The sequence below is a fragment of the Lynx canadensis genome, chromosome D1 (genome assembly GCF_007474595.2).
Source record: "Lynx canadensis isolate LIC74 chromosome D1, mLynCan4.pri.v2, whole genome shotgun sequence".
NCBI lineage: Eukaryota > Metazoa > Chordata > Mammalia > Carnivora > Felidae > Lynx > Lynx canadensis.
The window spans coordinates 99,718,501-99,746,138 of NC_044312.2; the positions used below are offsets into that span (position 1 = coordinate 99,718,501).

Below are 27,638 nucleotides of genomic sequence, written 5' to 3' on the forward strand. Positions count from 1 at the left end.
TCAGTAGCCCACTGTGGTAGGCCTCCCCCAACCCCCACCAGGGGAGAGTACAGGGAAAAGGTGCATGTAGGGGCTTTTGCTAGAGGGCAAGAGCTGACAAGAGTTCCGAGGGGCTCTTATTCGGAAAGGCATTCTGGGGCCCAGCAAAACTGCTAAGAGCAGAGCGGAAAGAAGGGCTTTGCTGTCCTGGGTTCCAATCCCAGCTATGCTACCACCTAAGAGCAACCCTGGCCCAGGTGCGTAAACACATCTATGAAAGGGGACTATCCCATTGGTGGATGCTAAGATAACTGCATCAAACCATGCACAAGACCTGCTCGGCACGGGACCCAAAACAAGCCCTCAGCGAACCACACCAGGCCAGCTACGATGTGGGGGAGCTGGAAGGTGAGTGAACAGGAGAGGACCAACGAGAGCCTAAAGGAAACAGGACAGGGGCCTGATGGGGAGTGGGGCTGACGGCAGAACTGAGGACTGGAGGAGAACACACCAGAACCAGAGGTTAGGCCTAGAAGGACTCTCACTGCTCTTGCTCAAGGTTCATTTTTCAGCAAGAGAAAAATGGGCCAAAAGAGCTAATGGGAACATGTGGAGGAACAGGAGGCTCAGGGGCCAGGAAGCAGGGGAGGACTTTCAAGGAGAAACACCTAGAGCCTGGCTTTACCTGGGAGTAGGGATGAGAGCACCAAAATGTAAAAAATGTAAAAGGGGAAAGGCTGGCTTCTGTTCAGGACCTCGGTCCTGGAGCTGCAAGGCACCAACCTCTAGAGCTGACAGGTGGGGCAGGGAATGGGAACAGGATCTGGAGGGACACAGTGCGGGGTGGGGGGGCCAGAAGACCCCACGCAGCAGGTGTAGCACAAGGCTATCCTTCCCGGAGGGCCTTGCCTCACAACTGGTGTGAGGCCCACGGCGGTCTCGGGTTTCCAGGCAGCAGCACGTGGGGAAGGAGCCTCGAGCACACGCTCCACCGTTCCACCCAGAGCCCGGGAAGGGAAAACAGACAGGTGCCCGGGACCTGAAGCCTTCCTTTATTATGAACTGTAACGAGCGTGAGACCAGGGAGCAGGTGCGGCAGGCAGCCCCCTAGGCGTAGTACTGCAGGTTGGCTTTCTTCTTGGCCTGCACCTCCAGGATGCCCTCCATGTAGTCCTCGTGGGTGAGCTCTGTGGCGCCCCTGCGCAGCGCGATCATGCCCTGCACCCAGGACACAAAGGCTCTAAGGGTGCCTTCCCACACCCCTGGCCCGGCTCTGAGAGGCCTCAGCCCTCTGAGCCTCTTCCCCGCAGCGGTCTCCACCAGTCAAACGCCGCATCCTGTTCAGGGAAGGGGGCAAGAAGGCTCAAAGTAACCCACTCCCGCACCCCAGCACTCACCGCCTCCACACACACGGCCTTGCACTGGGCCCCATTGAAGTCATCCGTACAGCGGGCCAGCTCCTCATAGTTCACGTCAGGACTGGGTGTGGGGGTGGAGGAGAGATTCCACAGGACTGAGTTACTTATGGCGAGGGGTGGGAGATGTCCTCCCACACTCCCCATCAGGCAGCAACGCCCACTCGCCTGGTGACGTCGACAAGTCCCTTCCCCAATATGCCTTGTTCTCCTCTCAGTACAAGATACAGGAGGAAAGAGGGTAGGTCAAAGCAGAGACCAGGTTATTTCTGGGGGTCTAGCTTTCTAGAAATCTGAGATTTCTCAGTCCCTGAGATTCCAGGGACCGATTCAGACTGCGGCAGGGGAGCAAGAGGTTGTAGAGACAAAGGATGGTCATCTCCCTCTCTTTCCAGTAGCGTCAGCCCTGCATCAGCACAGCATTTTTCAGTCTCAGGTGCCAGGAAGTGAATGGCAGGAAGTGAATGGCAGTGCCATTACCCCCAAGTACGAGAGAGGAAAACTCAGGCTTAGACAGATTGTAGCACCTACTAGAGGTCACACAGATCTAAATCCAAGTCCATCTGGCCCCTGGCTGAATTCCCTTGAGCTACTCTGTGCTGTGCTCAAGCTATTCTGAGCTGTGCTCGTCTGCTGGGGCGGGGGAGTCAAGGAAACGGGAGGGCCTCAAGCCTGTGCACCTTCAGATCATGGGGGAGGAGGAGGCAGGGTGACTGTAAGGAGCAGAGCACCCAGAATCAGGGCCTGGACCCCAGCAAGATTCTATCTCAGGCTTCCGGGGAGAAATGGAAGCTAGCACGTGGAATAGTTGTGTGTGAATAGGGAGGGGAGAAGGGGCGGGTAGAGACCTGGGCACACTGTACGAAGGCCACAGAGACCGCTCTGTTGATTCCCTCAGGTCTCAGCGCCTTGCTCATGCCCTTGCTCACCTGACGTTCATCTTGCGGGAGTGGATCTGCATGATTCTGGCCCGGGCCTCCTCGTTGGGCATCGGAAATTCAATCTTTCGGTCCAGACGGCCTGAGCGGAGAAGTGCAGGGTCCAAGATGTCCACCCTGTTGGTGGCTGCAATTACCTAAGCAAGAGGAGAAGCATCAACTTGAACTGAGGAAGATGGGGCTCCCAGACAGACAACACTCAAGGCCATGACAGGCAGAGAGATAGCCCAGGGTCCAGATCACACATCAAGTGTGTTAAATCTCAATTCTAACTCTAGCTGCACTAGCTATGTGACTGCGAAGGTCCCCTGCCCTCTAAACCCTGTTTTCTTCCATCCATGATGACAATACCCACCTTTACTTGAGTGTTGGGCTGGAACCCGTCCAGTTGGTTCAGAAGCTCCAACATTGTCCTCTGTACCTCCCGGTCTCCAGCCTTCTCACTGTCAAAGCTGGGGCACACAAGAGGCCCGAGACACTGGTGAGGCCACAACTCGAGGAGAGCCTTCCCTTCCTCCACCCACTGGAAGCCTAACCCAACCATCCAGGACAGAGAAAGGTCTCACTCAACTGGGGGCCCCCAGCCCAGGACGGGTACAAGGAAGGTGTCAGACACTGGAGAGGCTCCTAGGATCAGCCAGGCTGAGAATAAAACAGTGAGCAAAACTAGCCACTGCCTGGGCTATCCACCAATGAATGTGCCACTGCAAACTGGGCTTATAGCTCAGAAATATGGGATCCAGACTTGGAGCATAAGGGAAAACCCAGGCAGGCATCCTTGAGGAAGTATCCCTCAGGCTGAAAACACACCAGGGGAAAAGTACGTTCCACAGAGGGAACAGTAAGTGCAAAATCTCTCTCAGCACAGAGCTGGAGCAGGCCTATAAACCCGAAGGATGCTGTGAAGAGGTGGGGGCGGAGGCAGGTCCAGGATAGGTGGAGAGGAGCAGGGACAGCCACACAGGGGACTGGTTAAGTCTAGCATTTATCCCAAGGAGCAATGCAGGACCCATGGAGGATTTTAAGTAAGATGTTTGTGTGAGGGATGGGGTGCATGGGAGTGAAGCAAGCAGGTACGAAAGGACCATGCTGGCAGCCGTGAGGAGAACAGATGGTCAGGAGAAAAGCAGCAGGGAAGCCAGTTAGAAGAGAATTCAGGAAGCAAAACCACGAGAGGAGAGCTGCCACTGCTCCAGGGGAAGAATGGGACAGCAAGGGAAACAGGATTTAGAACAATCTCCTTGGAGGCACTCAGCATCCCCCTACCGCTTAGTGCCGATGGCATCCAGCTCATCAATGAAGATAATGGATGGAGCTTTCTCCTTAGCCAGGGCAAAGGCATCGCGGACCAGCTTGGCACCATCCCCAATGAACATCTGCACCAGCTGTGGGCCAGCCAGCTTCAGGAAGGTAGCCTGATGAGGCGGCACGGTGATCCATATCAGGCCAAAGGCACCAAGAGAGGTTCCTCTTGAGTCCCTTTGGTAACGCTTTAGCTTCTGCCCCTTTCTTCCTCATCCCTCCCAAAGCACTCACCTTGGTCTGTGCAGCACAGGCCCGGGCCAGCAGGGTCTTCCCCGTACCTGGAGGTCCATACATCAACACCCCTTTTGGAGGCTGGATCCCCAAGTTCTCAAACTTCTCCTTGTGGTTCATTGGCAGGACAATGGCCTCCACCAGCTGCCAGGAAGAAGTCCTGGGTGAGGAGAGTGAAGCCCTGAGGGCTCCGAGCCTAACACTTAATGACTTCAACCCCAACCTGCAACCCTCCTACTCCTCCTATTCAGAGACATTGCTCTCTTCTTCCCTGCATCAAAAGGATGCAGAATCAGGGTGCCTGGGTGGCTCAGTTCAGTGGCCAACTCTTGAGATCAGGTCATGATCTCATGGTTTGTGAGTTCAAGTTTTTATATATATATAAATTAACTTAAAAAAACAGAGGCAGAATGCTCACTCCCACCAGGGCTGGCTATGGTCACTCCAGAAATAGCAGAATATGGTAGAAAAGCACTGGGACAAGAACCAGGAGCCTGAGTTCCAGTCCTGGCTCTGGCCCTAACCTTCCTGTGGCCCTCAACAAGTCATTTAATCTCTCTGGACCTCAGCCTCCTAAACTGTCATAGGGCACCCTCTTACCACCGTAGGATGGAAGATAGGAGGCACACTGGCACTAAGTGCTCTGATCAATGAATCAGAAAAACAAAAGGCTGGCGAGGCTACTAGTGGCAGCCGGTGCCTCCCTCACCTCCTGAATCTGTTTGTCCAGGCCCCCAATGTCACTGTATTGTTCTGTGGGCCTCTCATCCACCTCCATGGCCTTCACCCGTGAGTCATACTCCGTAGGCAGGGTCTCCAGGATCAGATAGGAGTCTTTGTTCACACCCTAGGGACAGAGCACAAAGCCTTCAGATTTGTCCCAGCTCAAGGCCTAACTAACTGGCTGGGTGATAGGTGTCTGTAGAGTGAAAAAAAAAAAAAAAAACAGGACTAGGAAAGACAAGATCCGAAGAGCAAGCAGATAAGCTCGGACTCTCTGGGCTGTTCTGCTGAGATTTAGGGCCAACACTGAACTGGGCCTGGGGCAGAGGCTCAGCTAGCCAGTGGGAGAAACCTCACTGGAAAAGTCCTGCCTGGGCTCAGGGACACCACTCACCACCAAGTCTCCGGGCTTTAGCTTTTCAGCATCCACCAACCCAATCACAGGCAGGAAGTACGTCTGTATGAAAAATTCCAGGTGCAGTCTGTTACTGCCCTCAAGAACACTCCCTAGTCCTGTCCCACATCCACTCCTCACCCTCCTCAGTTCTCACAGCATTGAGCTGGCCTCACCTGTCGGGTAGAGGTTTTGATCACTGCACATTTACCCTTCCTCTGGGAATCCAGGTCAATATTGGCACCATCCTCCTCTTGGTCATTGGGATCAACATCTAGAAGCTAGGAAGGGAAAAAACTCAGGTCAAGAGGCCCTGCTCAGGCCTTGGAGCTCCCCAAAGCCCAGTGCTTCTGGGGCCAAGACCATCCACCCCACTCCTGAGACTAGCCGCAAGCCCAGCAAAGGTGTGGCTGATAAGCCAGGGGACTGGTAAGATCTGTTTAGGTTCTGCTTCTCTGCACAGAGCTCTCTACCCCCTAGTAAAGAGGATACATGTGAGGCTTCTGAGGCCTTTCCAGGTTATATATATATCATATATTATATATATCATATATATATATCATACATATATCATATATATCATATACATATCATATACACACACACACACGTGTGTGTGTGTGTGTGTATGTGTGTGTGTGTGTGTGTGTGTGTGTGTGTAGAGCCCCGGAAGTGCATACTAGGGAGGGGGCCTCACGAGGTACAGCTCTAACATGCAAGTTAGGCCTCAAAACTTTCACCCACTTTTTCTCCAACGGCACCATCGCAGGCTGCCTGCCTCCAAGCCCCGCTAACCCTTTCTCTTCCCCTCCACATACACACACACCTCGATGACGTTGGAGACAAGGTACGGCAGGGTCTTGTTCACTTTGATTTTCTCACTGTTCTCTTTGATCTTGTCCTTCATGGCCTGGAGTTCGTGGGTAACTCGCAATACTTCACTCTTCATGATCTGGGATGAGGGCAAGTGGAAGCAAAATGTTCAGCTGTGGCTCAGCTTATCCCTGGAACCCTGTAACTGGTGAAGCCCAGGCTGCCCAAGGGGACCTCCCGCACCCATTCAGTCAGCTCTAAGGCTCTCTGAAAGGTGAACCTCACTGTGTCCACATCCAGCAGAGGTCAAAACAGGCCAGTGTGGAAACTTCCTGAGGCAGTTGTAGCAGAGGAAAAAGAGCAGGGCTCTGAATCAAGCAAATACAGGTTTTAGCTTTTGCTGCTAATTAAGGGCTGGGTACTTCACCACAATAGAAACCTGTTTCCTCGTCTGTAAAATGGGGGCTTCCTAAGAGAAAGATTCTCAAGAGGAATAAAGACCTCGTTGGAAAGAGCATTCTGATGATTCCTCCTGTCAGACCTGCCCTCCTACCACCCTGACCCTCTTCGAGTCCCTTCTAAGGCTTAGTTCTTCTTTCTTGATCCGCGGGCCCGAAGTCTTCCTGGCAAGGCCGAGAACAAAGTGAAAGAAGCAGCTGGGATCTCTAGGGTCTGCCCTGCGGGGGCCTCGATGCCCCTGGGGCTGTGAGCCCACCTTGATCTCACTGTCCAGCAGCCGTGTGCGCTGGATAATCTCTTCTGTGGACATCTTGAGCACCTCCTCCCCGATTCCATCTTGCTGTTAAAAAAAAAAAAAAAAAAAAAAAATTTTTTTTTTTTTTTTTTAAACTCGGGGCAAGGATTCCGCGTCCTCCGAGCCCACTCACAGCTTCAGCTTCCCAGCCCAGAAAACCAGAATGAAGGAGTCGAGACCCTGGCCCACATCCCAAGCGGCCCTGACCCCAGGACCAGGCTAGATCTTGACTCCCCCAGCCACTTCCTACCCTCCCGCCAAGGGCGTCTTCCCGCCGGCCCCAGCTCCGGGAGCCCCAACCCTCCCAGCGCGCACCTCAGCTTCATCCCACACGGTAGCCATCTTCTCCTGCCGAGTCACTGGACTCTCCAGTTCCGGCAGCAGATTCATGTTCTGAAAGGAGAAGACCGAAGATCGGACTGGACAGGAACTGCGGCGAGAGATTAATACTTTCTTTCTGAAGGCCTGCTTCTGACTAGTGGCGGGCCTCTCTCCCCAAGTCCTGACTCTTAACCGAATTAGGTCCGTCCTCCACGGCCCCAGCGAATCTGCTACTCCGATTCAAAAGACAAAACCCGGGCCGCAGGACGCGCCCCTCACTCCCCCTACTGCTCCAGCAACGTTACCGCCCTCGTCCTGTTTAAACCAGGAGCGAGAGGTGGGTGCGCTATTGGTCGGCGCGCGCAATGGGCGGGGCCTGGATATAAAACCGGAAGGGGAGGGAGCAATGAAAGGAGCCTGCAGGGTGTCTGGGAAATGTAGTGTTAATCTGGCCGGTAATTGAAAGGGCACGTTCGAAGGGGTGACTTGACCTCAGAATCTGGCGCAGCTAGGAATTAGGGGATTCGCGCGATGGCTCTGCCTCCCAAACCATAGACAACATAGGCTAGCCGTGTGCAACGAGCCAAGATAAGGGCATGCCCAGGGTCACCTGAGAGAATCATTAATCAGTTTTAAAGAGAAATCGCTGCTGCTTTTCTGAGCAGGTGCCACAGAACTGCCCACGTGGAAAGAGCTCAATTGACAACAGTCTCCACAATTAAAAACATTATGACTCAACGTCTGTAATCGTTTCTTGTCATTTCAAGGAGTAGGGCAGACCTCTGGATCTTATGAGACCCATTTGTTGTAGCTGGGTCCCTTGCTGTGGAGGATCTCTGCTTATTACCATGAGGTGAGACCCAAGGCACCGCTAAAATGTACTTCATGTAAGCGTATATTTTAAGTCAAACCATCACAAGTAACCCCTATACAGTGAGAATCTGTGTAATGGTTTTCTTGGAAGCAGTTGAAGGCAGAAATTTCTTTAAATAACAGCATTTGCAGCTGCTTGCTCAGGCTGGCAAGCCACCTCTGCAAATAACAGCATTTCTTCCATCCTCTCAACAGCTCTGCCCCGTGGACAGATTGGCTTATCATTCTCAACTTTATTTTGTTAAGTAAGCTCTACGTGGGGCCTGAACTCACAACCCGGAGATCAAGAGTTGCTGGCTCCATCGACTGAGCCAGCCAGGCACCCCTATCATTCTCCACTTTAGATAAATGTGTGGACGATCATAGAGGCTACGTGACTTGCTCAAGGTTGTTCGGTGAGTCAGTGTCAGCACAGGGGCTGCTGACCCCAAATTCACACTTGTCAGAGTTGCCTGACAGGAGTCAAGAAGACCAGTTGGAGAAGAAGAAGCTGTCCTGTCTGTGCTGGCCACAGCACACCCACAAAGAGTCAGAATCGCTGGGTTCAAGTACAAACAGTTTATTTTTCTATAAAGAGCAAAGTACAAAGAGTCAGGGAGGGCAGCTGAGCCTGGACGAGCAACAGTGGGCAGGCCCTGGGCCCTGACTGAGGTTGGAGGAGGCCCCGGCGGCTGCCCCAGGAGTAAAGAGGGTCCAAGACATGGCCAGTCAGGGGACCCCCGCACGGTGGTGGAGAAGGAGCATGGGGAAGTGAGGCAGAAGCCCGAGACTGCTGGTGGGACTCACACAAAGCCAGGCTTCATGGATGAGCGGCGGCAGTTGGGGCAGCTGCGTGTCCCATTGTTCTGCAGGCACCTGGGGACGCGAAGGGCTCTGTCCACTCACTGAACCCATGCTTCCGTCCTGGGCCTGGGCTCTCTCTCCTCCCCTCCCCTCTGTAGGAGCTGGGAAGGTGTCTAAGCAGAGGGTAGGGCCCCCTGGATCCTGCTTGCCCCTGGCACTCTGTCCTGAGCCTTCCAGAAGGCCAGGAGTCAGGAGATCGGCATGGAGGCCGGTACCTGTGTAGCCCTGGGTGTCTGAATCTCATGGCCTTTGAGAGGCCTCTCTGAATTCTCTTTGGGGAGGATAATGGCCACCTCAAAGGGCTGCTGGGAGGATTCACTGAGTTAATACAGGGGAAGCACTTAGGGCAGGCTTGGAATGCAGAAAGCACTATGTTCAGCGTCACTATCGTGGTTAGGCCAGCTGGGGCCCTAGCGTACCCCAAAGGGACCCTGGGTGCCCCCTGCCCACCGGCCAGGAGCCCTCACCTGAGATGGAAGATGTGGGAGCAGGGCAGGGCCTGCAGCCGGCTGTTCCTCTCGCCTATGGACTCGCCGCACAGGCCGCAGTAGAGCTCCGTCTCCTCCACGCACTCATGGAAGCGCACTACGTGCGCACGCAGCTCCCTCTGCAGCCCCTTGCTGCGATAGATGCTCTCGCTCAGGCAGTGCAGCTTGAGTTGGCTCAGCTGGGGCCGGCAGGGACGGGAGGGTGGGTGTAGGGGACAAGACCAAGTCACTACTGGAGAGCCTCCCTCCTTGTCCAGCCCCAGAGGCTGTCCCCGAGGGACCACCAGGCAGTCAGGACCCACAGGGTCCGGTCCTGGCTGCGTTCTGGCCTTCCTGATGGGCCTAGGAAAAAACGTCTTGCCCTCCCTGGGCCTTTGTTTCCCCTCATGCAGAATGAGCAGGTGGATGAAGTAGGTGGTCCTCACCCCTAGAACTAGCTGGGAATCCAATGTTTTTGAAGCATTTTATTGACAAAATCTGCTGCAAGGACTCTGTAATAATTGATTTGCTGTCCTGTTTTTGTTAATTAAATATATACACCACCTCATCAGCATTTCTGGCCAACCTGAGATATGTGGGTAAAACTGGGTATAATCTAGCCAAAACCAAAGATATTTGGCATTTTAGTTGGGATGTACACCGGATCCCAGAGGATTTCACATCTTCTAGAAGACTTGAAGAAACACTGAGTCTATTTTCAACATTTAAAGGTTTGGATACAGTTATTAAATTTGAGAGGCCACATGCACTATGGAAGGAACATGGGCTTTGGAGTTAAGACAGACCAGGTCCCGGGGCACCTGGGGGCTCAGTCGGTTGAGCGTCCGACTTCTGCTCAGGTCATGATCTCACGATTCGTGAGTTCAAGCCTCACACTGTGCTGATAGCACAGAGCCCACTTCGGATCATCTGTCCCCTTCTCTCTCTGCCCCTCCCCCGCTCGTGCCCTCTCAAAATACAGAAAACATTAAAAAAAAAAAAAAAACAACTGACCAGGTCCCAAGTGTGGGACGTGGAGCACCTCTCTGAGCCTCACTTTCCTCATCTGTAAAATGGGGCTTGCAGTACCCAACTTGCAGGGAGATAGTGATGACTGGGATCAATACCCAGAAGAAACTGTGTGTGCCCAGTTCTCAGTGGGTGGGGGGCCCACTGTTAGGGGTTTTAATGCCCATCAAGCTCTGAGGACTTCTGATCTCCTCTGAGCTATGGAATTCTTGCCCTGCCCTCTAAAGTGCTCTCTGTGTGGAAGAGAAACAGCCAGGGTCTGGGAACGGGTGGGGGCAACTCCTGGAGATCCAGAAGGGCTCAGGGCATGTGTGGGCTCTCAGGACAGCCCTCCCCACACACCCAAGATCCCACCTTGGGCTCTTGACTCCAGACCCAGAAGACAGAATCAGGTCTGACCTTGTTCCCCACTTCCTCGGCCAGGTCCTGGGCTTTCTCGATGGCATCCAGAGCCTGGAAGACACCGGCCAGGGCCGCAGGCAGAGCTGTCTGACAGAGGCCCTGGCTCACAGGAAAGGGAGGGCTAGGGAGGGGTGGGCCTGGGGAGGGAGCTGGGCAGCTGCCCTGTGTGTGCAGGTAGCAGAAGGAGGCTGGAGCACAGTCACAGAGCTCTATGGGCAAGTCACCTGCTGCCTCAGTTTACTCAGATACAGAATAGGAAGAACATTTCTGTCTCTTTGGGTGTCGTGAAATCACGAAAGCAGTTAAGGCATCCTGAATTCAAATCCAGTTCTGGCCCTTTACTAGCTGTGGGTCTGGGCACCTCATGGGCCTTCTCTGAGTCGGGAAAATGACTTGGAATGTACCCACCTCATGGGGTTCGGGTGAGGCTGACGTCAGACAAAGTGTCCGAAAGAGTCCTGCCCAGAACCAGCCCCACAGATTTCTGGGTGACCCACCCACCGGCTCCAAATAGGGGCAGTGGGGAAAGCCGGGAACGGGTAGGAAGGAGATCGACCTCACCTTGTCCAGTGCCTTCCTGGCTATCCAGCATTTGGCCACACCCAGCAGCACCTGCACCTGCCCCAGGCGGTTTCCAATCTCAGTCATGATGCTCATGGCGGAGTCGTACCTGGGGAAGGCTGTCTGCACAGCCAGGTGGAGGGTGGAGTCGGACTGGGCCAGGCCTACAACCCCTCCCTCCGCTCTCCAGTGACCTCACCTCCAGGTCCCCACGGCTCCGGTGGATGTCAGCAAAGCAGAGCAGGCAGAGTGCCTGTAGTGGCCGGTCCCCATGCTGCAGTGCAATCTTCATAGACTCCTGTGAGGGAGGCTGGTCACTCAGGCCTGCTCATCTGCCCACCACTGGGGTGTCATCGCTCAGTGGGACCCGCTGACAAGGGTGGCCAGGGATCGCCGACATCCTCAGAGCCCAGTACACCTAGCACCGTGCTGAGGCCCCGCGCGCTGAACCACGGAGGCCTCTCGACACCCAGGGGAGTGGACACTGAGGCTTAGAGAGCAGAAGTGATTTGATCAAGGCCACCCGGCTAGCAAGTGGCAATGCTAGGATTTGAACCCAGGTCAGTGGACCTCCAGAGACTGGCTCTCTTCCTACTTAAAGTGTCCCACAGTGGGTGTGTCTGGGGTGGGCAGAGGGAAGGGCCTGGAAGGGAGTGAGGTTTGGGGATGGTGGAATAAACGCATCCTTCAGGGGCTCTTACAGAAGCCAGGCCAAGGGCAGATCTTGGGGCCCTCAGTGGGTTGATGTGGAAGGAGGACACCCTGGCCCACACCACCACCCTCCACCTGCCTCCCTTCCCTCCTGCCCCACCTCACAACACTCCATGGCGCTGCCCAGGTGGCCCAGCAGGCGATACGCCACGGCCATGTGGTACTGGCTCATGGCCCGGTACTTGAGGCTCCAGCCTTTGCCGTAGTCGTTAACGAGCTCTGCGGCCTTGCAGGGGAAGAACAGGGCTTTCTCGTAGTCCTGCGGGGGACACAGAGAGGAGATGGGACAAGATGGGACACACTGAATGGCAGGAGCTGCCTCTAAGTCAAGGGCTCCAGGGTCTGGCTTCTCCAGGAACCAGGGGTACCCACAGGCCCCACCGGCGTTCAGTCATTCCTTTGAGAATCCAGGGATAGAGTGATCCTGGCAGGGGGAACAGCCGGTGCAAATGTGTGGGCTCCGTGAACTTTCATCTGGTTTGCTGATGGATCCCAAGAGCCTAGCACAGTTCTTGGCACTTAGTAGACACATCATGACTATTGTTGAGTGAAGGAATGAATGAGAAGGTATTCATTCTCCTCACTGGGTCCCAATGGGGCCCCTTAGCTTCAGAGACACGTGGCAGGGAGAGTACCAGACACCCCACCCCTAGCATCTGCCCCCTGGTACCCAGAGCGGGTGCTCACCGAAGGCTCAGTGACCGATTGCCAGCGCAGTCTGCTCCGAAGAACAGACCACTGAGGCAAAGAAATCACTCCCTTGTCCTTTCTTGCTCCTCCAACCTCCAAATCAGGAGGTGATGCCAATGTCCTCAGGGAAAACAGAAGAAAGTCAAAAAGGACTCTCCCCTCTCCACCTTCTCCACCTAATCCGCGAGATCGACCACTCTCTGCCTCCCTCCTGCCACCGTGGAGGAGGGTTCCCGGCTCCCACAGATGTCAGTCCCTCCATGGAGCTCTGGAACAAATCCCCCGTCTCTTTCAACTCGATCATACCCATTGGTGTACAAACGCATTCTGGTGTTTCTTACCTCATTAGAGAAAATAAATCAAAATCAAACAACCTTCTTTTGACCTCATGTCCCCCTTCAGCTACAGCCCCATTGCTCTGTTCTTTCTCATAGAAAATCTGTGTGATCTCTCGCTTAATATCTAACAAGCATCTCCCAGTTAATATGACTGAAAGAGAATTCTCGATAATTCCAATAAAAACCAGTTCCTCACAAATTTTGTTACATACTTTTTAGTTTTATTTAGTTAAGTAATCTTTACGCAACATGGGTCTGGAACTCAGGACCCCAAGGTCAAGAGTCACATGCTCCACCAACTGAACCAGCCAAGTGCCCCTTGTTAGATACTTTTTAATTTGAAGACATGTAAATGTTTTATAGCTTCAATTTTTTTTTATTTTTTTTTAATCCTAAATAAAAGGGGGCAACTGGGTGGTTCAGTCAGTTGGGCGTTGGACTCCTGATTTAGACTCAGGTCATGATCCTAGGATCATGGGTTTGAGCCCCACATCGGGTTCTGTGCTTAACGTGGAGCCTGCTTAAGATTTCCTCTCTCTCTCCCTCTACCCCTCTCCCTCACTCACATTCTCTCTCTTAAAAAAAAAAAGAAAGAAAAGGAAAAAGAAAATTTAAATAAATGACCCTAATTGCGTATCATCATACTAATATTCTAATTAATTATGTTTAATTATACTATTATTATAATGATACTGCAATATAATATTAAATATAATTCTATAATATATTATTACATTATAATGTATTATATTAACATAACCACACAGAAAAAATTATTTCAGATGACCTTGGTATATATGTAGTTGGACAGTTCATCCATAGTAGAATATATGATAAAGACAAAAGAATAGCAAAGAAATCTTTTATTTATTTTTTAATTTTTTTAATGTTTTTATTTATTTTTGAGACAGAGCATGAACGGGGGAGGGTCAGAGAGAGAGAAGACACAGAATCTGAAACAGGCCTCAGGCTCCCAGCTGTCAGCAGAGCCCGACGCGGGGCTCAAACTCATGGACCGCGAGAACATGACCTGAACTGAAGTCGGACGCTTAACCGACTGAGCCACCCAGGCGCCCCAAACAGCAAAGAAATCTTAAACATCTTTCAGTTGTCTTTTTCTTTTAAGTAATATTGGTATTGTCTTTTGAAAGTACTTTGTGTATTTTGTGTGTTAAAATACGTAATTATGTTGCTAAAAGTCAACACTTTCAGCCTAAGAGAAAAGAAAATCAAGATTAAAATAAATTACGGAAAATCCTGAAACATTAGATTTGAATTGCAAATATTAGCATAAACTTCAGTTGTCTTGGCAACTAAAAAGATTTAGAAGCCATGACAACCCAGTTGCAATGAGCACCTTGAGAACCCACGTTTGGTCTTTAATACAATTTCCCACTAAAAACAGCCCAGAGAAATGGCTAATTCCAGGTCTGGGGCAGCAAATATACAAAATGAGCCTGAGACAGCTTATTCTTCCAGAAAACAAGAACACTTTCAGTGTTTAAATGAAGTCTTGCCAAAAGGACACAGGAGCCATAGTGAAGGAATTCTGGTAACTAAAGTTAAGATAATTTGACCCTTGTAGGGGCGCCTGGGTGGCTCAGTCGGTTAAGCATCCGACTTCAGCTCAGGTCATGATGTCACAGTCCGTGAGTTCGAGCCCCGCGTCGGGCTCTGTGCTGACAGCTCGGAGCCTGGAGCCTGCTTGGGATTCTGTGTCCCCCTTCCCCTCAGCTCCTCCCCTGCTCACACTCTGTCTCTCTCTGTCTCAAAAAATAAATAAATAAATAAATAAATAAATAAATAAATAAATAAATAAAATAAAATAAAATAGATAATTTGACCATTGCAAAGAACAATATTGAAATTAACTGAAGACTATCGAATATTTTTTTAAAATCCAGGATTTTATAATGATACTCCAAAAGAAGAAAGCAAAACAAATAAGTGATCTGATCCTCGAAGGCAGCTATGACAACAATTCCTTATTACAAAAGTGGTAATGAAAGGAAAGAGGAAGGTACTTATTCCACCTTTCCTGTAGGAGCTGTGTTTCAGAGGAGCCAATTAGCCCCACGTGAAGGGGGAGAGTTCGTCCTTCCCGAGAAATCCGGGCAGCAATTATAGAAGGAATGGTAAGAGCTTGGAAATCGCCATTTCATTACAGTTGAAATAAGAGAAGTGATTCAGGCAACAAACATCACTAGATGCTAAAACCGTTATGGAAAATGTTACTGCAGAACTGAATATTCACAGGGAGCCACAGTGTCAACACCCCAAGCTCACCTGCTGGTCACGAAAAGAGAAATGCGACCCCTCAAACAGAGGGATCAGGCTGTCGCCCCCTCTATCGGATTTGATACAACACGAGGTGAGCAGCAGGGCTTACACAGTCTTCTTACCAAAAAGCTGTGACCTGACTCTTCCCAAGTCATTAAGTTCCAGTTCCCAGGGGGCAAAGGAGAGAAAAAAAACCAAGTCAAAGGACTCCTTGCGGAAGCAATGGGACAGTGAGATGAAACGTGTTACAGGGCAATGAGTGCCTTCTTCGATAAAAATTATAAAGGGGCACCTGGGTGGCTCAGTCGGTTAAACATCTGACTTCAGCTCAGGTCATGATCTCCCCGATCGTGGGTTCGAGCCCTGCATCGTGCTCTGTGCTGACAGCTTGGAACCTGCTTCAGATTCTGTCTCTCTCTCGCTCGCTCTCTCTCTCTCTCTGCCCCTCCCCCCCCAATCTCAAAAATAAATAAAACTTTGTTAAACATTTTAAATCATAGACAATAAAGGGGAGAAATTTTCTGTTGGAAAAGACTTAAGGGACGTATTCCTGCTGCACATGTGCCTCTTACTTGTGTTCCAATTTATAGAAGCTGAGGGTAAAGGCGTGTTTTCAGCATAAGCAGAGAAATTTATAATTGTGATTATGTAAGAAAGTGTCCTTATATAAGAAAATGTCTTTTTTTTTCTTTCAGGGATACATACTGAACTACTTTGGGGTAAAATACCACGATATCTCTAATTTCATTATCATAACACTTCAGTTAAAATATGTAAGTCAACTATGGCAAAATAATAATTGTTAAATCTAAGTGGGTATATGCAGATTCATTATAGTATTCTATTTTCCTATATGGTTAATTTTCTTTGTAATAAAAAAGGTTTTAAGACACCTCGTCCCTCTCCCATCTTATCAAATCTCACTGAATGGATTCTTCAAAAAAATTTTTTTAAGTTTATTTATTTTGAGAGAGAGAGAGCATGAGCACAAGCCAGGGAGGGGCAGAGAGAAGGAGAGACAGAATCCCAAGCAGGCCCCTGGCCATCAGTGCAGAGCCCCATGTGGGGCTCTAACCACTAACCCACAAGATCATGACCTGATCTGAGATCAAGAGTCTGATGCTTAACCCACTGCGCCACCCAGGTGGCCCTGAATGGATTCTTCATACACCTAGTTGCTGAAAACAAAATCCTCGGTGTTGTCCTGGCTGACTCTCATCTCCTCACACCCCACCTCCAGTTCATCAGCATTTACACACCCAGTTACCCCCAGATTTATTAAGCATCTACTGTATGCCAGGCATCAACGCCCCCCTCCCCCCGCTCCCGTGGGCCAAGAGCAGCCTGGATGCCTTGGGGTCCCAGGAGAACCGACACTGGACCAGAAAGAAGCCTGTGGTCACTGCCTCCATCAGTTCATTCGCAATCTGCCTTCTCCCCTCCCCCCCTCCTTACCTCTTGGACCTCCCCACCTCCTACCTCCTTCTCACACACCTGCTGCCGTCATGCTGGCCTCCATCAGCCCTGGAACATGCCAGCTATTTCCCTTTCTTACCCCGCCCAGAGCAGGGTTTTGCTTTAGCTGTTGTCTCCTTTTTCATGCTTTTGCCAGATTTCAGCATGGCTCACCCTCTCGTCTGCTTCCAATCACCAGGCTGATGCCACCTCTATGAAGCCTTCCAATCACCCTATTTGAAGCTGCAACACTCCATCCTTGGCACTTCCCACCCCCTTTTCCTTCTTTCCTTTCTCCTGAGCACTTTCTCCTCCTCCTCCTCCTCCTCCTCCTCCTCCTCCTTCTTCTTCTTCTTCTTCTTCTTCTTCTTAATGTTTACATATTCATTTTGAGGGAGAGAAACAGAGAGAGAGAGAGAATCCCTAGCAGCCTCTGCACTGTTGGCACGGAGTCTACGTGGGGCTCCAGCCCACAAACTGAGAGATCAAGACCTGAGCCGAAATCAAGGTTCGGATGCTTAACTGACTGAGCCATCCAGGTGCCCCTCTCCTAAGCACTTTCTAGCATGCTGTATGATTGACTTACTGATGGTGTTTATTTGTTGTTTTCTAAAATGCAACCTTCACAAGGCCAGAGGCTTTGTTGTTGTTTTCCCTGCTTGCATCCCAAGCCAACAGAGCCCGGCAATACATATTTGATGAATGAATTCTTACAACCATGCTGGAGGGTGGGCCCTATTCTCCCTCATTTTATAGCTGCACCTACCAAGGTTCAGAGAGGAAAGGTGCTGTGTCCAAGATCACACAGCAAAACACACGGCAGTGCGGGTTCCTGGCCTGTCCTCACACAGGAGCCTCCCATTTCCCAGGAAGGCAGACAGACCAAGGTTTGAATTCTGTCTCTGCCCTTCCTGGTGAGTCTTTACCGTCCCTCTCAGACTCTCATACGTGGGAGAACTCAGCGAGTTCCTGAATGGAGAGCGGGGCTTGTGCGAGGGTGTCAGGGGACAGGAGCCCTCCGCCGCCCTCCCTCCCCCTGGGCCCAGGCCCACCTTGACCTGGGCATAGAAGCTGCCCAGGCTGCAGCAGACACGGCACTCGAGCATGGCATCATCGTTGTTGTGGGCATAGCGCAGGGCCTTCTCGAAGCTCTCCAGGGCCTTCTGGAAGAGGCTGAGGCCCAGAAAGGCATTGCCCATGCTCAGGCTGACCTGGCCTCCGAGCTGGGCGCCTGCCCTGGTGCCAGGCAGGCCGAGGCAGGTCTTGCAGTAGGAGACGGTCTTGTGAAACTCACACAGCTTCTCGTTGCTGCGCGCCAGGTTCAGGTAGCTCTCCAGAAGGAAGTCAGCATCCTCCAGCTCCCGAGCGGTGTCGATCTGCACCACAGCGAACTGCCAGGAGGGTGGGGGCAGGTGTCTTCCACTTGGACTCTGAGCCTCCGACCCAAACCTCCTCCCTGCCTCACAGCCGAGGCCTAGGACCCAGCCCCCCGGCTCGGACCCAGCCCGGCCTCAGATGAGTTCTCTGCTCCCCAGCCATAGGCGAGAAGTGTCAGCCCTGAAGCCAAACTCAGATCCATAGCTTTCACCTTTCGGCCCGAGGCTACATGGGCCTCCCACCCCCGGCCCCAAACCTGGATCTCCACGTCCCCTGGGGTTCCGACTCGGAATCCCAAATGGGAAGGCTGGAGCCTTCTCAGACCTGGCCTGGAGATCCCCAAACTCTGAAGCTAAGAAGTTCGGTCTCCGTTTCAGACACCCAAATTCAAGGCCACAGGGCCCTAGATGGGACTCAGAGCCCCCCACGGGGCCGTGCTGCTAGCCCACGGGACGCGGGGGAGTCTGAGGAGGCGGGAGGGTCGGGAGCCGGGGGGGGGGGGGTCGGGGAGAGCCAGCCAGGCCCACCTTCAGCATCTCTTTGTAGCGGCCCATCTCCGAGTGCGCCGTGACCAGGCAGCCCAGCACGCGGAAGCGCCCCACGAGGTCCGCGCTCTTCTCCAGCACCTTCATCCACACGTGCAGCGCCTTCTCTGTCTGGTTGGACTGGTACAACTGGAGCCCCTTCTCGATCTGCTGCTTCGTCTGGTCCTGCCCCATCCTTCCAGAGCCCTGCCCGGCACACGGAGAGATCCTGGTGGCTGCGGGCTTCTAGGCACTCATGGCGGGGACCACGGTGCCGGCTGCCCACGGAGCCACGGGCAGGAAAGCAGCACCAGGCAGGAGGCGAGCAGGGCCTGGATGGAGAGCGGGCGCCACCCTGGGAACAAAGCTGGTGCAGCCCCTGATCGCAGCTGTCCCTGCCAGTTGGGGCCACGTGGCCGCTGAGGAATGTCAGCCACAATGTCACGCGGGCCTCTGCTGCACCCACCCCAAGCTGGGAGCTGGCTGCCCAGGGATGCAGGCACCCTGCTCCCTGGGCAGCCCCGTGGGTGTCTCTTCGGCACCTCTGAAACTGGCCCCAACTCCCCTGGCAGAACAGGCCCTCCCCGGAGCCTGGCCAAGGAGCTGCCTCCAGAGGTGGGCTGAGGAAGCAGGGATGAAGTGAGGCGGGTGGCCAGCCCCGAGCCCTGCCCCTCCCCATCGCAACCTTCCCCCTAGACCCACCCTCCCCCAGGATTTGTTTCTGTGGTTCTCCGGGCACTGCACCGAGGCCTCTTACACACGCACATGCCCACACTGTCCCCAACACCGAGTGCTTACTCACAGTATGACCTGAGCCTTGTGATTCACCCCTGCGCCTCAGCTTCCTCGTGTCAGATGAGGATAATAATAGGCTAATAAACCCTAACTCACAGGGTTGTTAGGAGGCAGCATAGGGTAGTGGGGAACAGCGTGGACTCTGGAGCCAGGCTGATTCTGCCATTTATTAGCTGTGTGGGCCGTGTGACTTTGGGCAAGAGTACCGTTACCTACCTCGGTGGATTGTTAGAACTCAGCGTTGAAGAAGATGTAGAAAAGCAAGAGGTCACCCCCGCTGTGTCCACCTGCTCCATGGCACACTACCCACCAGGGACAGGAGTTGACCCTTGAACATTTAAAAAGTGTCCCAATTCCAATCCCCTTCCCAGTTTGGAAAAGTTCCTAATAATGTGCTTTAGTGCCAGACACTGTGGAGAAGGGCAACATCTTTTCTAAAATTTATTTTATTTTTTATTTCGAGAGAGAGAGAGCAAGCAAGGGGGGAGAGGGGCAGAGGGAGAAAGAGAGACAGAGAGAGAGAGAGAGAGAGAGAGAGAGAGAGAGAGAGAGAGAGAGAGAATCTTAAGCAGACTCCATGCTCAGCACAGAGCCTGATGTGGGGTTCGATCCCACAACCCTGGGATCATGACCTGAGAGGAAACCAAGAGTCAGACACTCAACCAACTGAGCCACCCAAGCTACCTGCCCTTCTTTTTTTTTTAGATTAAAAAATTTTTGAATATAAGTTTAATGTTTTTTCTTAATTTTTTTAAATTTATTTTTGAGAGACAGAACGCGAGTTGGGGAGGGGCAGAGAGAGAGGGAGACACAGAATCCGAAACAGGCTCCAGGCTCTGAGCTGTCAGCACAGAGCCCGATGCGGGGCTCAAACCCATGAACCACGAGATCATGACCTGAGCTGAAGTTGGACGCTTAACCGACTGAGCCACCCAGGCGCCCCTAAAAATTTTTGAAAATAAGTTTACTTAAAGCAGTAGGTTCTCAGAGAGAGAGAGAGAGAGAGTACAAGCAGTAGAGGGAGAAAGAGAATCCCAAGCAGGCTCTGTGCCCAGTGTGGGGCCTGACACAGGGCTTGACCTGAGGACCCTGAGATCACGACCCAAGCTGAAACCAAGAGTCAGACGCTCAACCAACTGAGCCACCCAGGCACCTTATGTAGAGCTGTCTTATATAGACATCTATTTGGAGAGCAGCATGTCTTAAATAGAGAGCAGACGCTTGAAATATTGGGGGTCCTAGTATTGAGACACTCTAGGTGACAGGGCCCTGCCAATCCCACCAGCTCGTCTCCCCTGATTTTTCTTGTTCTTCTCTGCACACCAGGCTCTTTCTTGCCCCAGAGCAAAGATCCTTCTTTCAGGATGGACAGAGTTTTTAGTATATTCACAAATTTGTGCATTGATCACCATTAATTCCAGAATATTTTTACCACGTCAAAAAGAAGCCCCATACTGATGAGAAGTCACTCTATCCCCCCCATTATGGCTGAATCGGTGCCCTCCCTGATCCATATGTTGAAGACTTACCCCTAGATGGGATGCACTTAGAGACACCATCTTTTTTTTTCCATTTTTTTTTTAATGTTTATTAAGTTTTGAGTGAGAGATAGAGTGTGAGTGGGGGAGGAGCAGAGAGAGAGGGAGACACAGAATCTGAAGCAGGCTACGTGCCCTGAGCTGTCAGCACAGAGCTCAATGCGGGGCTCGAGCTCACAAACCGTGAGATCATGACCTGAGCTGAAGTCGGACGCTTACCAACTGAGCCACCCAGGCGCCCCATAGACACCATCTTTAAAGAGGTAAAATGAAGTCATTAGGGAGGGCCCTAACCTAATATGACTAGTGTCATAAGAGAGAGATCAGGACACAGACACACATTGTAAGACCAAGTGAGGACATAGAAAAAAGACAGCCATCTTACAAGTCAAGGAGAGAGGCCTCAGGAGGAACCCACCCTTTCAACACTTGATCTCTGACTTCTGGCTTCTAGAACTTTAGAAAATAAATTCCTACTGTTTAAGCCACTCAGTCTATGGTACTTTGTTATGGCAGCCCGAGCAAATTAATACACCCCACAACCACTATCTACTGTCTTTTTAAAAAATTATTTTTATTATTTTTTATTTTTAAAGTCTATTTAGTTTTGAGAGAGAGAGAGAGAGAGAGAGAGAGAGAGAGAGAGAACAAGCAGGGGAGGGGCAGGGAGAGGGAGAGAGAAAATCCCAAGCAGGATCCACACTGTCAGCACAGAGCCCAATGCAGGCAGGGCTCGAACTCATGAACCATGAGACCATGACCTGACCTGAAATCAAAAGTCAGACAGTTGGGCACCTGGGTGGCTCAGTCAGTGAAGTGTCTGACTTCAGCCTAGGTCGTGGTCTCACCGTTCCCGAGTTTGAGCCCCGTGTCGGGCTCTGTGCTGACAGCTCAGAGCCTGTTTCAGATTCTGTGTCTCCCTCTCTCTCTGCCTCTCCCCAACTCGCTCTCTGTCTCTATCTCTCAAAAATAAATAAACATAAAAAAAAAAAAAGGTTGGACGCTCAACTGCTTGAGCCACCAACATCCTCCCATGTTTTCATTTTTTGTGGTGTTCAACTTCTGAGGAATTGCCAACCTGTTTGCCCCAGGGCCTTTGTACCTCTTGATTCCTTTCTTCCTCCTTACCCCAATATTCTGCCTAGTTACATTCTAGTTAGGGTGAGTCAGCTTATTATGCTCTTGTGGAGAATCACATTCCATTCTGATACAAGACTTACCTCTATAATTTTATATTCATCAATAAGGTTATTTGCTTAACATCCGTTTCCCTACTCACATGTGTGGGCATGTCTCTGTCTCATCCACCGCTGACTATCTCCAGGGCCAGGCCAGGCATGGCCACTCAATGAACATGCTGAATGAATGAATGGGAAAAGGGGGAGGAACAAAAGTCTAATTTTGAAATTCAAAGCAACCGCTGCAGGCTTCACAGCCAATCTGCCATGTCCTGCCTCACCCTGGGGAAACCGAGGTGTGGGCAGAGCTGGCTTCCTCTTTACTGTGAGGCACGTGGGTCCAGAGAGGGGCAATCTGGAGCAGGAGGGCTCACAGCCAGTTCAGGAGTCCATGCCCCAGGGTCACAGCGCAGCAGAGGGTGGAGAGGATGTAGGGAAAAGACCCATGGGGCCAGGCAAGGTCAGGGGCACTCCCCAGGGGGAAGTGCTCTTGAATCCCCACCACGGAACCTGGGAAAGGGGGAGAGAGGGAGTTTCGGTGGCCAGCCAAGGAGCCACTCGCACAGGAGTGTTGACTGGGATCTTCCTCTCATCTGGGAAGGTGGGTCCTTGGTGAAAGTTAACCTCCAGAGGGGAAGGAAACTGGGCCCACAGGGAAAGTGAAAGACCTAGCAGATTCACTCCCACTCAAAAGTCTAGACCTGAATTCATCTTGGTCTTTGGCAGGAAGGAAAGGACATGGGCAGCCTACATCTGCCCCAAAGGAGTCTGGGTACCTTTTGGGTCCCTGGGAACTCACATGATCTCAGAACTTGAAAACTGGGCAGGAGAAAAGTTTCCCTCTGTCCCCCAGTCAGCCCTTTACGGACTACTGCACAGTTATGTCAAGGTCATGCTCCTTTAGGGCAAAGGCTGTGGTTTGTCTTTGTACCCCTAGCACCTGCACAGCCCCTGGCGAAGTGAGACCAACGGAAGAACGACAACTAAAATTTCCTGAGCTAAACATTTCCTTCAGTTTACAGATGAGGAAACTGAGGCACCGAGAGGTAATTTGACCTGCCCAAGACCACACGGCTAGAGACAGAGCAGGGACCGGATCTGAGCAGTGTGACCTCAGCGGTCCCTCTCTTAACCATGATACTGTCTCAGGAAGGAGGAGGGAGAGGGAGAAAAGTAAAGGGGAATTGGACACCCGTTTTCAGAAATAACAACAGAACCGAGGCTCTGGTCAGGGTGGCCAGAAGAAATGTATACAAAGGCGGCTCAGGAGAGGGTCAAGAGTCAAGCCTTGCTCACCAATGCATGGCAGTGAAGGCAGACAAATGGCCCCTGGAAGTCAAAAGGACAGATTGAAATGGTCCTTTCGGGGCCACTTAACCTCCCAGGGTGGTGTGGCACGGGGGCACGGAGGTTTCTACCAAGTGCCTTCTGTGTCAGGTACAAGCTACGTGCCTCACATGCTAGACCCCTGCTTTATAATCAAAAGTAGCATCAGGGGTGCCTGGGTGGCTCAGTCAGTTAAGCTTCTGACTTCGGCTCAGGTCGGGATCTCACAGCTCTTGAGTTCAAGCCCCAGTCGGGCTCTGTACTGACAGCTCAGAGCCTGGAGACTGCTTCAGATTGTGTCTCCCTCTCTCTCTCTCTGTCCCTCCCACTCTCACACTCTGTCTCTGTCTCTCAAAAATAAATAAACATTAAAAAAAAAGTAGAATTTGGGGCTGAAGCAGGGGTCTCAATGTGGCATGCAAAGGCTGGAGATCTCTGAGTTGGTTGGCCACATTTGTTACCTCGGAGATTTTATATAAAACTCGGCATTTTCTGCTTCTCCTGGAGACAGGAGCTCAAACACCCTTGGTCCTGGTATTCTGCAGGTCAACCAGTCAGGTAGGCAGACCAAGAATGTCTCTTTCACCCACAGCCCCCACCTCGCTCCCACTGTTTTTGCCTTGACACTGAGGCCGGGTGTCATCTGTCATCTTAGGTCGGCCTCCGTTCACTCACTTGCATTGCCTGCCTGGCCCCTGCTGCAGAAGCGTGACAAATGTGACCAGAGGGGACAGTCTCAGGCCCCCTCTGCCGGGATTTGTGGGATCCTTGGGCAGTTTGTTCCTCTCGACACATTCATTTTCCTGGTTGTAAATTGGGGTATCATCTCTCTGGTAAAGTTTCTATGAAAACGAGTCATTGAACTAACACCCCTATAATGGGCCTACTGAACCTTCCTGGAATTGGCTTTTACTGTTTGTAATAGTGGAAAAACTAGAAATAATCTATGTCCAGTAGGAAAGTGGTGAAGAAACCGTGAAATGCTCTGTAGCCTCTAAAAGTGAAAGCTGTAGATGGTGGAGTACATACTGAGATGGAAGGGTGCCCGTGACATAGTAAATGAAAAATGCACGCTGCAGAACATTCTGTACATTATGACACGATCTCATTTTTATTAACAAAAATTATATATGTACATATTTTTTGTATATAGAGAGAAAAATTCTGGAAGCACACTTACCCCATCTGTTTAACAGTTATCAATGGGCTGTGGGATGGGGAAACGCTCACTTCTAACTTTTATATACTTAGGGTTTTTAGCAAGTTGAACAAGTGTTTGCCAGGGGCGGCCCTGTGCCAATCTCTCATCTTCCCAGCTCTGCTGGGTGGGTGTCTTCACTTCCATTTGGCACATGAGGAATGTGAGGCTGAGAGAATCAAGTCACTTACTTGCCCAAGGTCCCAGGACTAGTGGTCCGACCAGATTAAGAGATTCCTGAACAAATCTTTTCCCACCATACTCTAAAGCTTCTTCTATATAACTATTTAATTAAAAAAAAAAAAAAAAAAACTAGAACCCTAAAATGATTTAAAAAAATTTTTTAACACTTATTTCCGAGAGACAGAGACAAAGCATGAGGCGAGGAGGGGCAGAGCGAGAGGGAGACACAGAATCCAAAGCAGGCTCCAGGCTCCGAGCGGTCAGCACAGAGCCCGATGAGGGGCTCGAACTCACGAACCTTGAGATTTGACCTGAGCCGAAGTCAGTCATTTAACCGACTGAGCCACCCAGGCGCCCCTGAAATGATTTTTTAAAAAGGTCATTGTGGGGGCACCTGGGTGGCTCAGTCAGTTGAGTGTCCAACTTTGGCTCAAGTCATGATCTTGCGGTTTGTGAGTTGGAGCCCCCCAGTGGGCTCACTGCTGTCAACGCAGAGCCTGCTTTGGATCCTCTGTCACCTTTCTCTGCCCACCCCCGCTCGTGCTCTCCCCAAAATAAACAAACATTTTTTAAAAATTAAAAAAAACTGAAAAGGTCATTGTGTCAGGCTGTGGGCACATTCAAGGATGACTGGGTCGGGGACAGTCTCAAGGCTGGAGGACCGCAGGTAGGTTCCCCTCTCTCGGAGTTCCCAGACTGCCACGGGGGCTCTCCTGCAGCACAGGGCCAAGCAGGTGCTGGCACCAACTTCCTTGTGGGACAGGGCCTCTGGGGGCTGCCTTGGGAGTTGTATTAGCAGGGCCCCTGTAAAAAGGCTCTAAGGGACTTGGCTGTCATTTGTTTCAAGGCCACTGAGGCCCTACGTTGAACTCAGGTACTGGCTGGGAGCGATGTATAAACAAGGTATGAAAGGAAAGGATCCCCTTTCTTCTGGAGTGGGTGGAAATTTCAAAATCAAACTCTAATGTAATTGGGGGCAGGGGAGCACATCAGGAAGCTCTTGACCAAAATCAATTATCATCTTTTGGTATCTGTTCATCTTTGGGGCTCCAAGGAGCCACTGAGCCACCCAGGTGCCCCTTGAGGTGGAATTTAAACAAGGGTCCACCATAGACCCTCCCAAAGGAATATGCTCTACAGGGAGTTCAAAGTCAGGTTGACCTGGGTTAAAAACCTAACTTTCCTACTTAGAGCTATGTGACAATTGTAGCTTCTCTGTGCCTCAGTCTCCACCTTCCTATGCTGCCAGGTGCTGGGTGGAGGAGAACAGATACAATCCATAAATGGGAGTTATTTTGTCATCTTTTTAAGATTTTTTTTAACGCTTATTTATTTTTGAAAGAGACAGAGAGAGTGTGTGCGCGTGGTGGAGGGGCAGAGAAAGAGGGAGACACAGACTCCGAAGCAGGCTCCAGGCTCTGAGCTGTCAGTGCAGAGCCTGACGCGGGGCTCGAACCCGTTAACTGTGAGATCATGACCTGAGCAAAAGTTGGATGCTTAACCGACTGAGCCACTCACGCACCTTGGGAGTTGTTTTGTCTTCTTAAAGGTAAAGTAATGCTGGGGCACCGGGTGGCTCAGTTGGTGAAGCGTCCGACTCCTGATTTCGACTCAGGTCACGATCTCAGTTTGTGAGTTTGAGCCCAGTGTGCTGATAATGCAGAGCCTGCTTGGCATTCTTCTCCCCTCCGTTCCCTACCCATTCCTGGCTCAAGCGCGCTCTCTCTCACTCTCTCTCTCTCTGTGTGTATATATATATATATATATATATATATATATATATATATATATATATAAAGAAATGCAAAGTAACATCTAGAACAGTCCTGACCACTGTAACTAATTGCCGTGATGGAGATGTTCTAGGTCCCTCCACTGTCCAATGCAGGGGCCACTGGTCTCATGTAGCTTCAGGGTGAAAGTGAGGGATGAAATTTATTTTAAACAGCTACCGTGGCTAGTGAGTAATCGAACTGGACAGTGTAGACAGGCCCAGAAGACAGCCAGATTCAGGGGGAGGCAGATGGTACAGCAGGTAACAAGAGGAGCCAGGAGAGATGGAAGCGACAGGGGCTACAGACACGTGGCTGGACTGTGTGGAGAGCTCAGAAGGACCAGGAATGGCAGGAGCAGGTGGCTCCTAATGCTGAGTTGCTTTCAGGCAGGGGGAGGAAAGAACAGGCCTCGGGAGGTAGCCCAAGCGAAAGCCAGACACAAAAGGCACATATTCTATGACTGCATTTATAGGACACATCTAGAATAGGCAAATCTATAGCGCAGAAAGATTAGTGGTTGTCAGGGACTGGGGACAAGGAGGAGGTGAGAAGGGGAGTGACTGCTAATGAGTATGGGGTTTCTTTTTGGGGTGGATGAACATGTTCTAAAATTAGGCTGTGGTGATGGTTGCACAACACTAAAATCCAAAGACCTGTCCGCTCTAAGTGGGTGGATTGTAGACTATGAGATTTCTATCTCCATCAAGCTGTTTAAAAATACCAAAACCTCAGGAGGCCTCAGGTCAGTGGGACCCCCCCCCCCCCGACTTGGGGGTGGAGGGGGTGTTGGTGGGGATGCAGGCACGGCTCAAGTCCTGGAGCCTCAACTGCAGGAGCATCAGGATGGCTCTTCTCGGTTGAACTGTGTTCCATTTCCCCTCCCAAGACTCTGACTTTGATTTAAAAAGCAAGAGCCATCCCTAGAGCTGAAGCCTTTACCGGGGAAGAGAAAGTCAATGTATGCAGAAGAAATTAAACACCAGATGGTGGGGGTTGGAAAGGACTCCTGAGAGAGAAGGAAAATGCTTGAGAGAGGCAGAAGGTGCAAGAAAAAACCCTCTCTGATCCCTCCTGGAAGGGCAATGCCATCAGACATTAGTATGACATTCCCAGAGGTAAAGTCACAAACCTGGTCTCATCTCCTTCCTAATGCCTTTCTTCATCAGGGACTGAGACGCTCAGGTGAGCACGCTAGGTGAAGGACCTGGGAGCCTTAGGGCAG

At 51.3% G+C, this 27,638-nt stretch overlaps 2 protein-coding genes across 2 annotated transcripts; both read right to left on the reverse strand.

Moving 5' to 3' along the window:
• Positions 1 to 1,010: 1,010 nt before the first annotated feature.
• On the reverse strand, positions 1,011 to 7,190 carry PSMC3 (proteasome 26S subunit, ATPase 3). Its single transcript, XM_030333559.2, has 12 exons — positions 6,868 to 7,190; positions 6,514 to 6,597; positions 5,812 to 5,937; positions 5,162 to 5,266; positions 4,986 to 5,048; positions 4,578 to 4,715; positions 3,869 to 4,012; positions 3,599 to 3,747; positions 2,688 to 2,784; positions 2,324 to 2,469; positions 1,377 to 1,458; positions 1,011 to 1,197 (listed from the first exon to the last, which is right to left on the reverse strand). The coding sequence occupies exons 1-12, from the start codon at positions 6,940 to 6,942 to the stop codon at positions 1,087 to 1,089; spliced, it is 1,320 nt and encodes a 439-aa protein (XP_030189419.1). The 5' UTR covers positions 6,943 to 7,190; the 3' UTR covers positions 1,011 to 1,086.
• A 1,099-nt stretch (positions 7,191 to 8,289) lies between these two features.
• Positions 8,290 to 27,626, reverse strand: RAPSN (receptor associated protein of the synapse). The gene is made up of 9 exons (XM_032594886.1): positions 27,546 to 27,626; positions 18,427 to 18,630; positions 17,575 to 17,913; positions 11,860 to 12,018; positions 11,248 to 11,346; positions 11,049 to 11,171; positions 10,485 to 10,538; positions 9,057 to 9,256; positions 8,290 to 8,601 (listed from the first exon to the last, which is right to left on the reverse strand). The coding sequence occupies exons 2-9, from the start codon at positions 18,616 to 18,618 to the stop codon at positions 8,529 to 8,531; spliced, it is 1,239 nt and encodes a 412-aa protein (XP_032450777.1). The 5' UTR covers positions 18,619 to 18,630; positions 27,546 to 27,626; the 3' UTR covers positions 8,290 to 8,528.
• Positions 27,627 to 27,638: the final 12 nt, after the last annotated feature.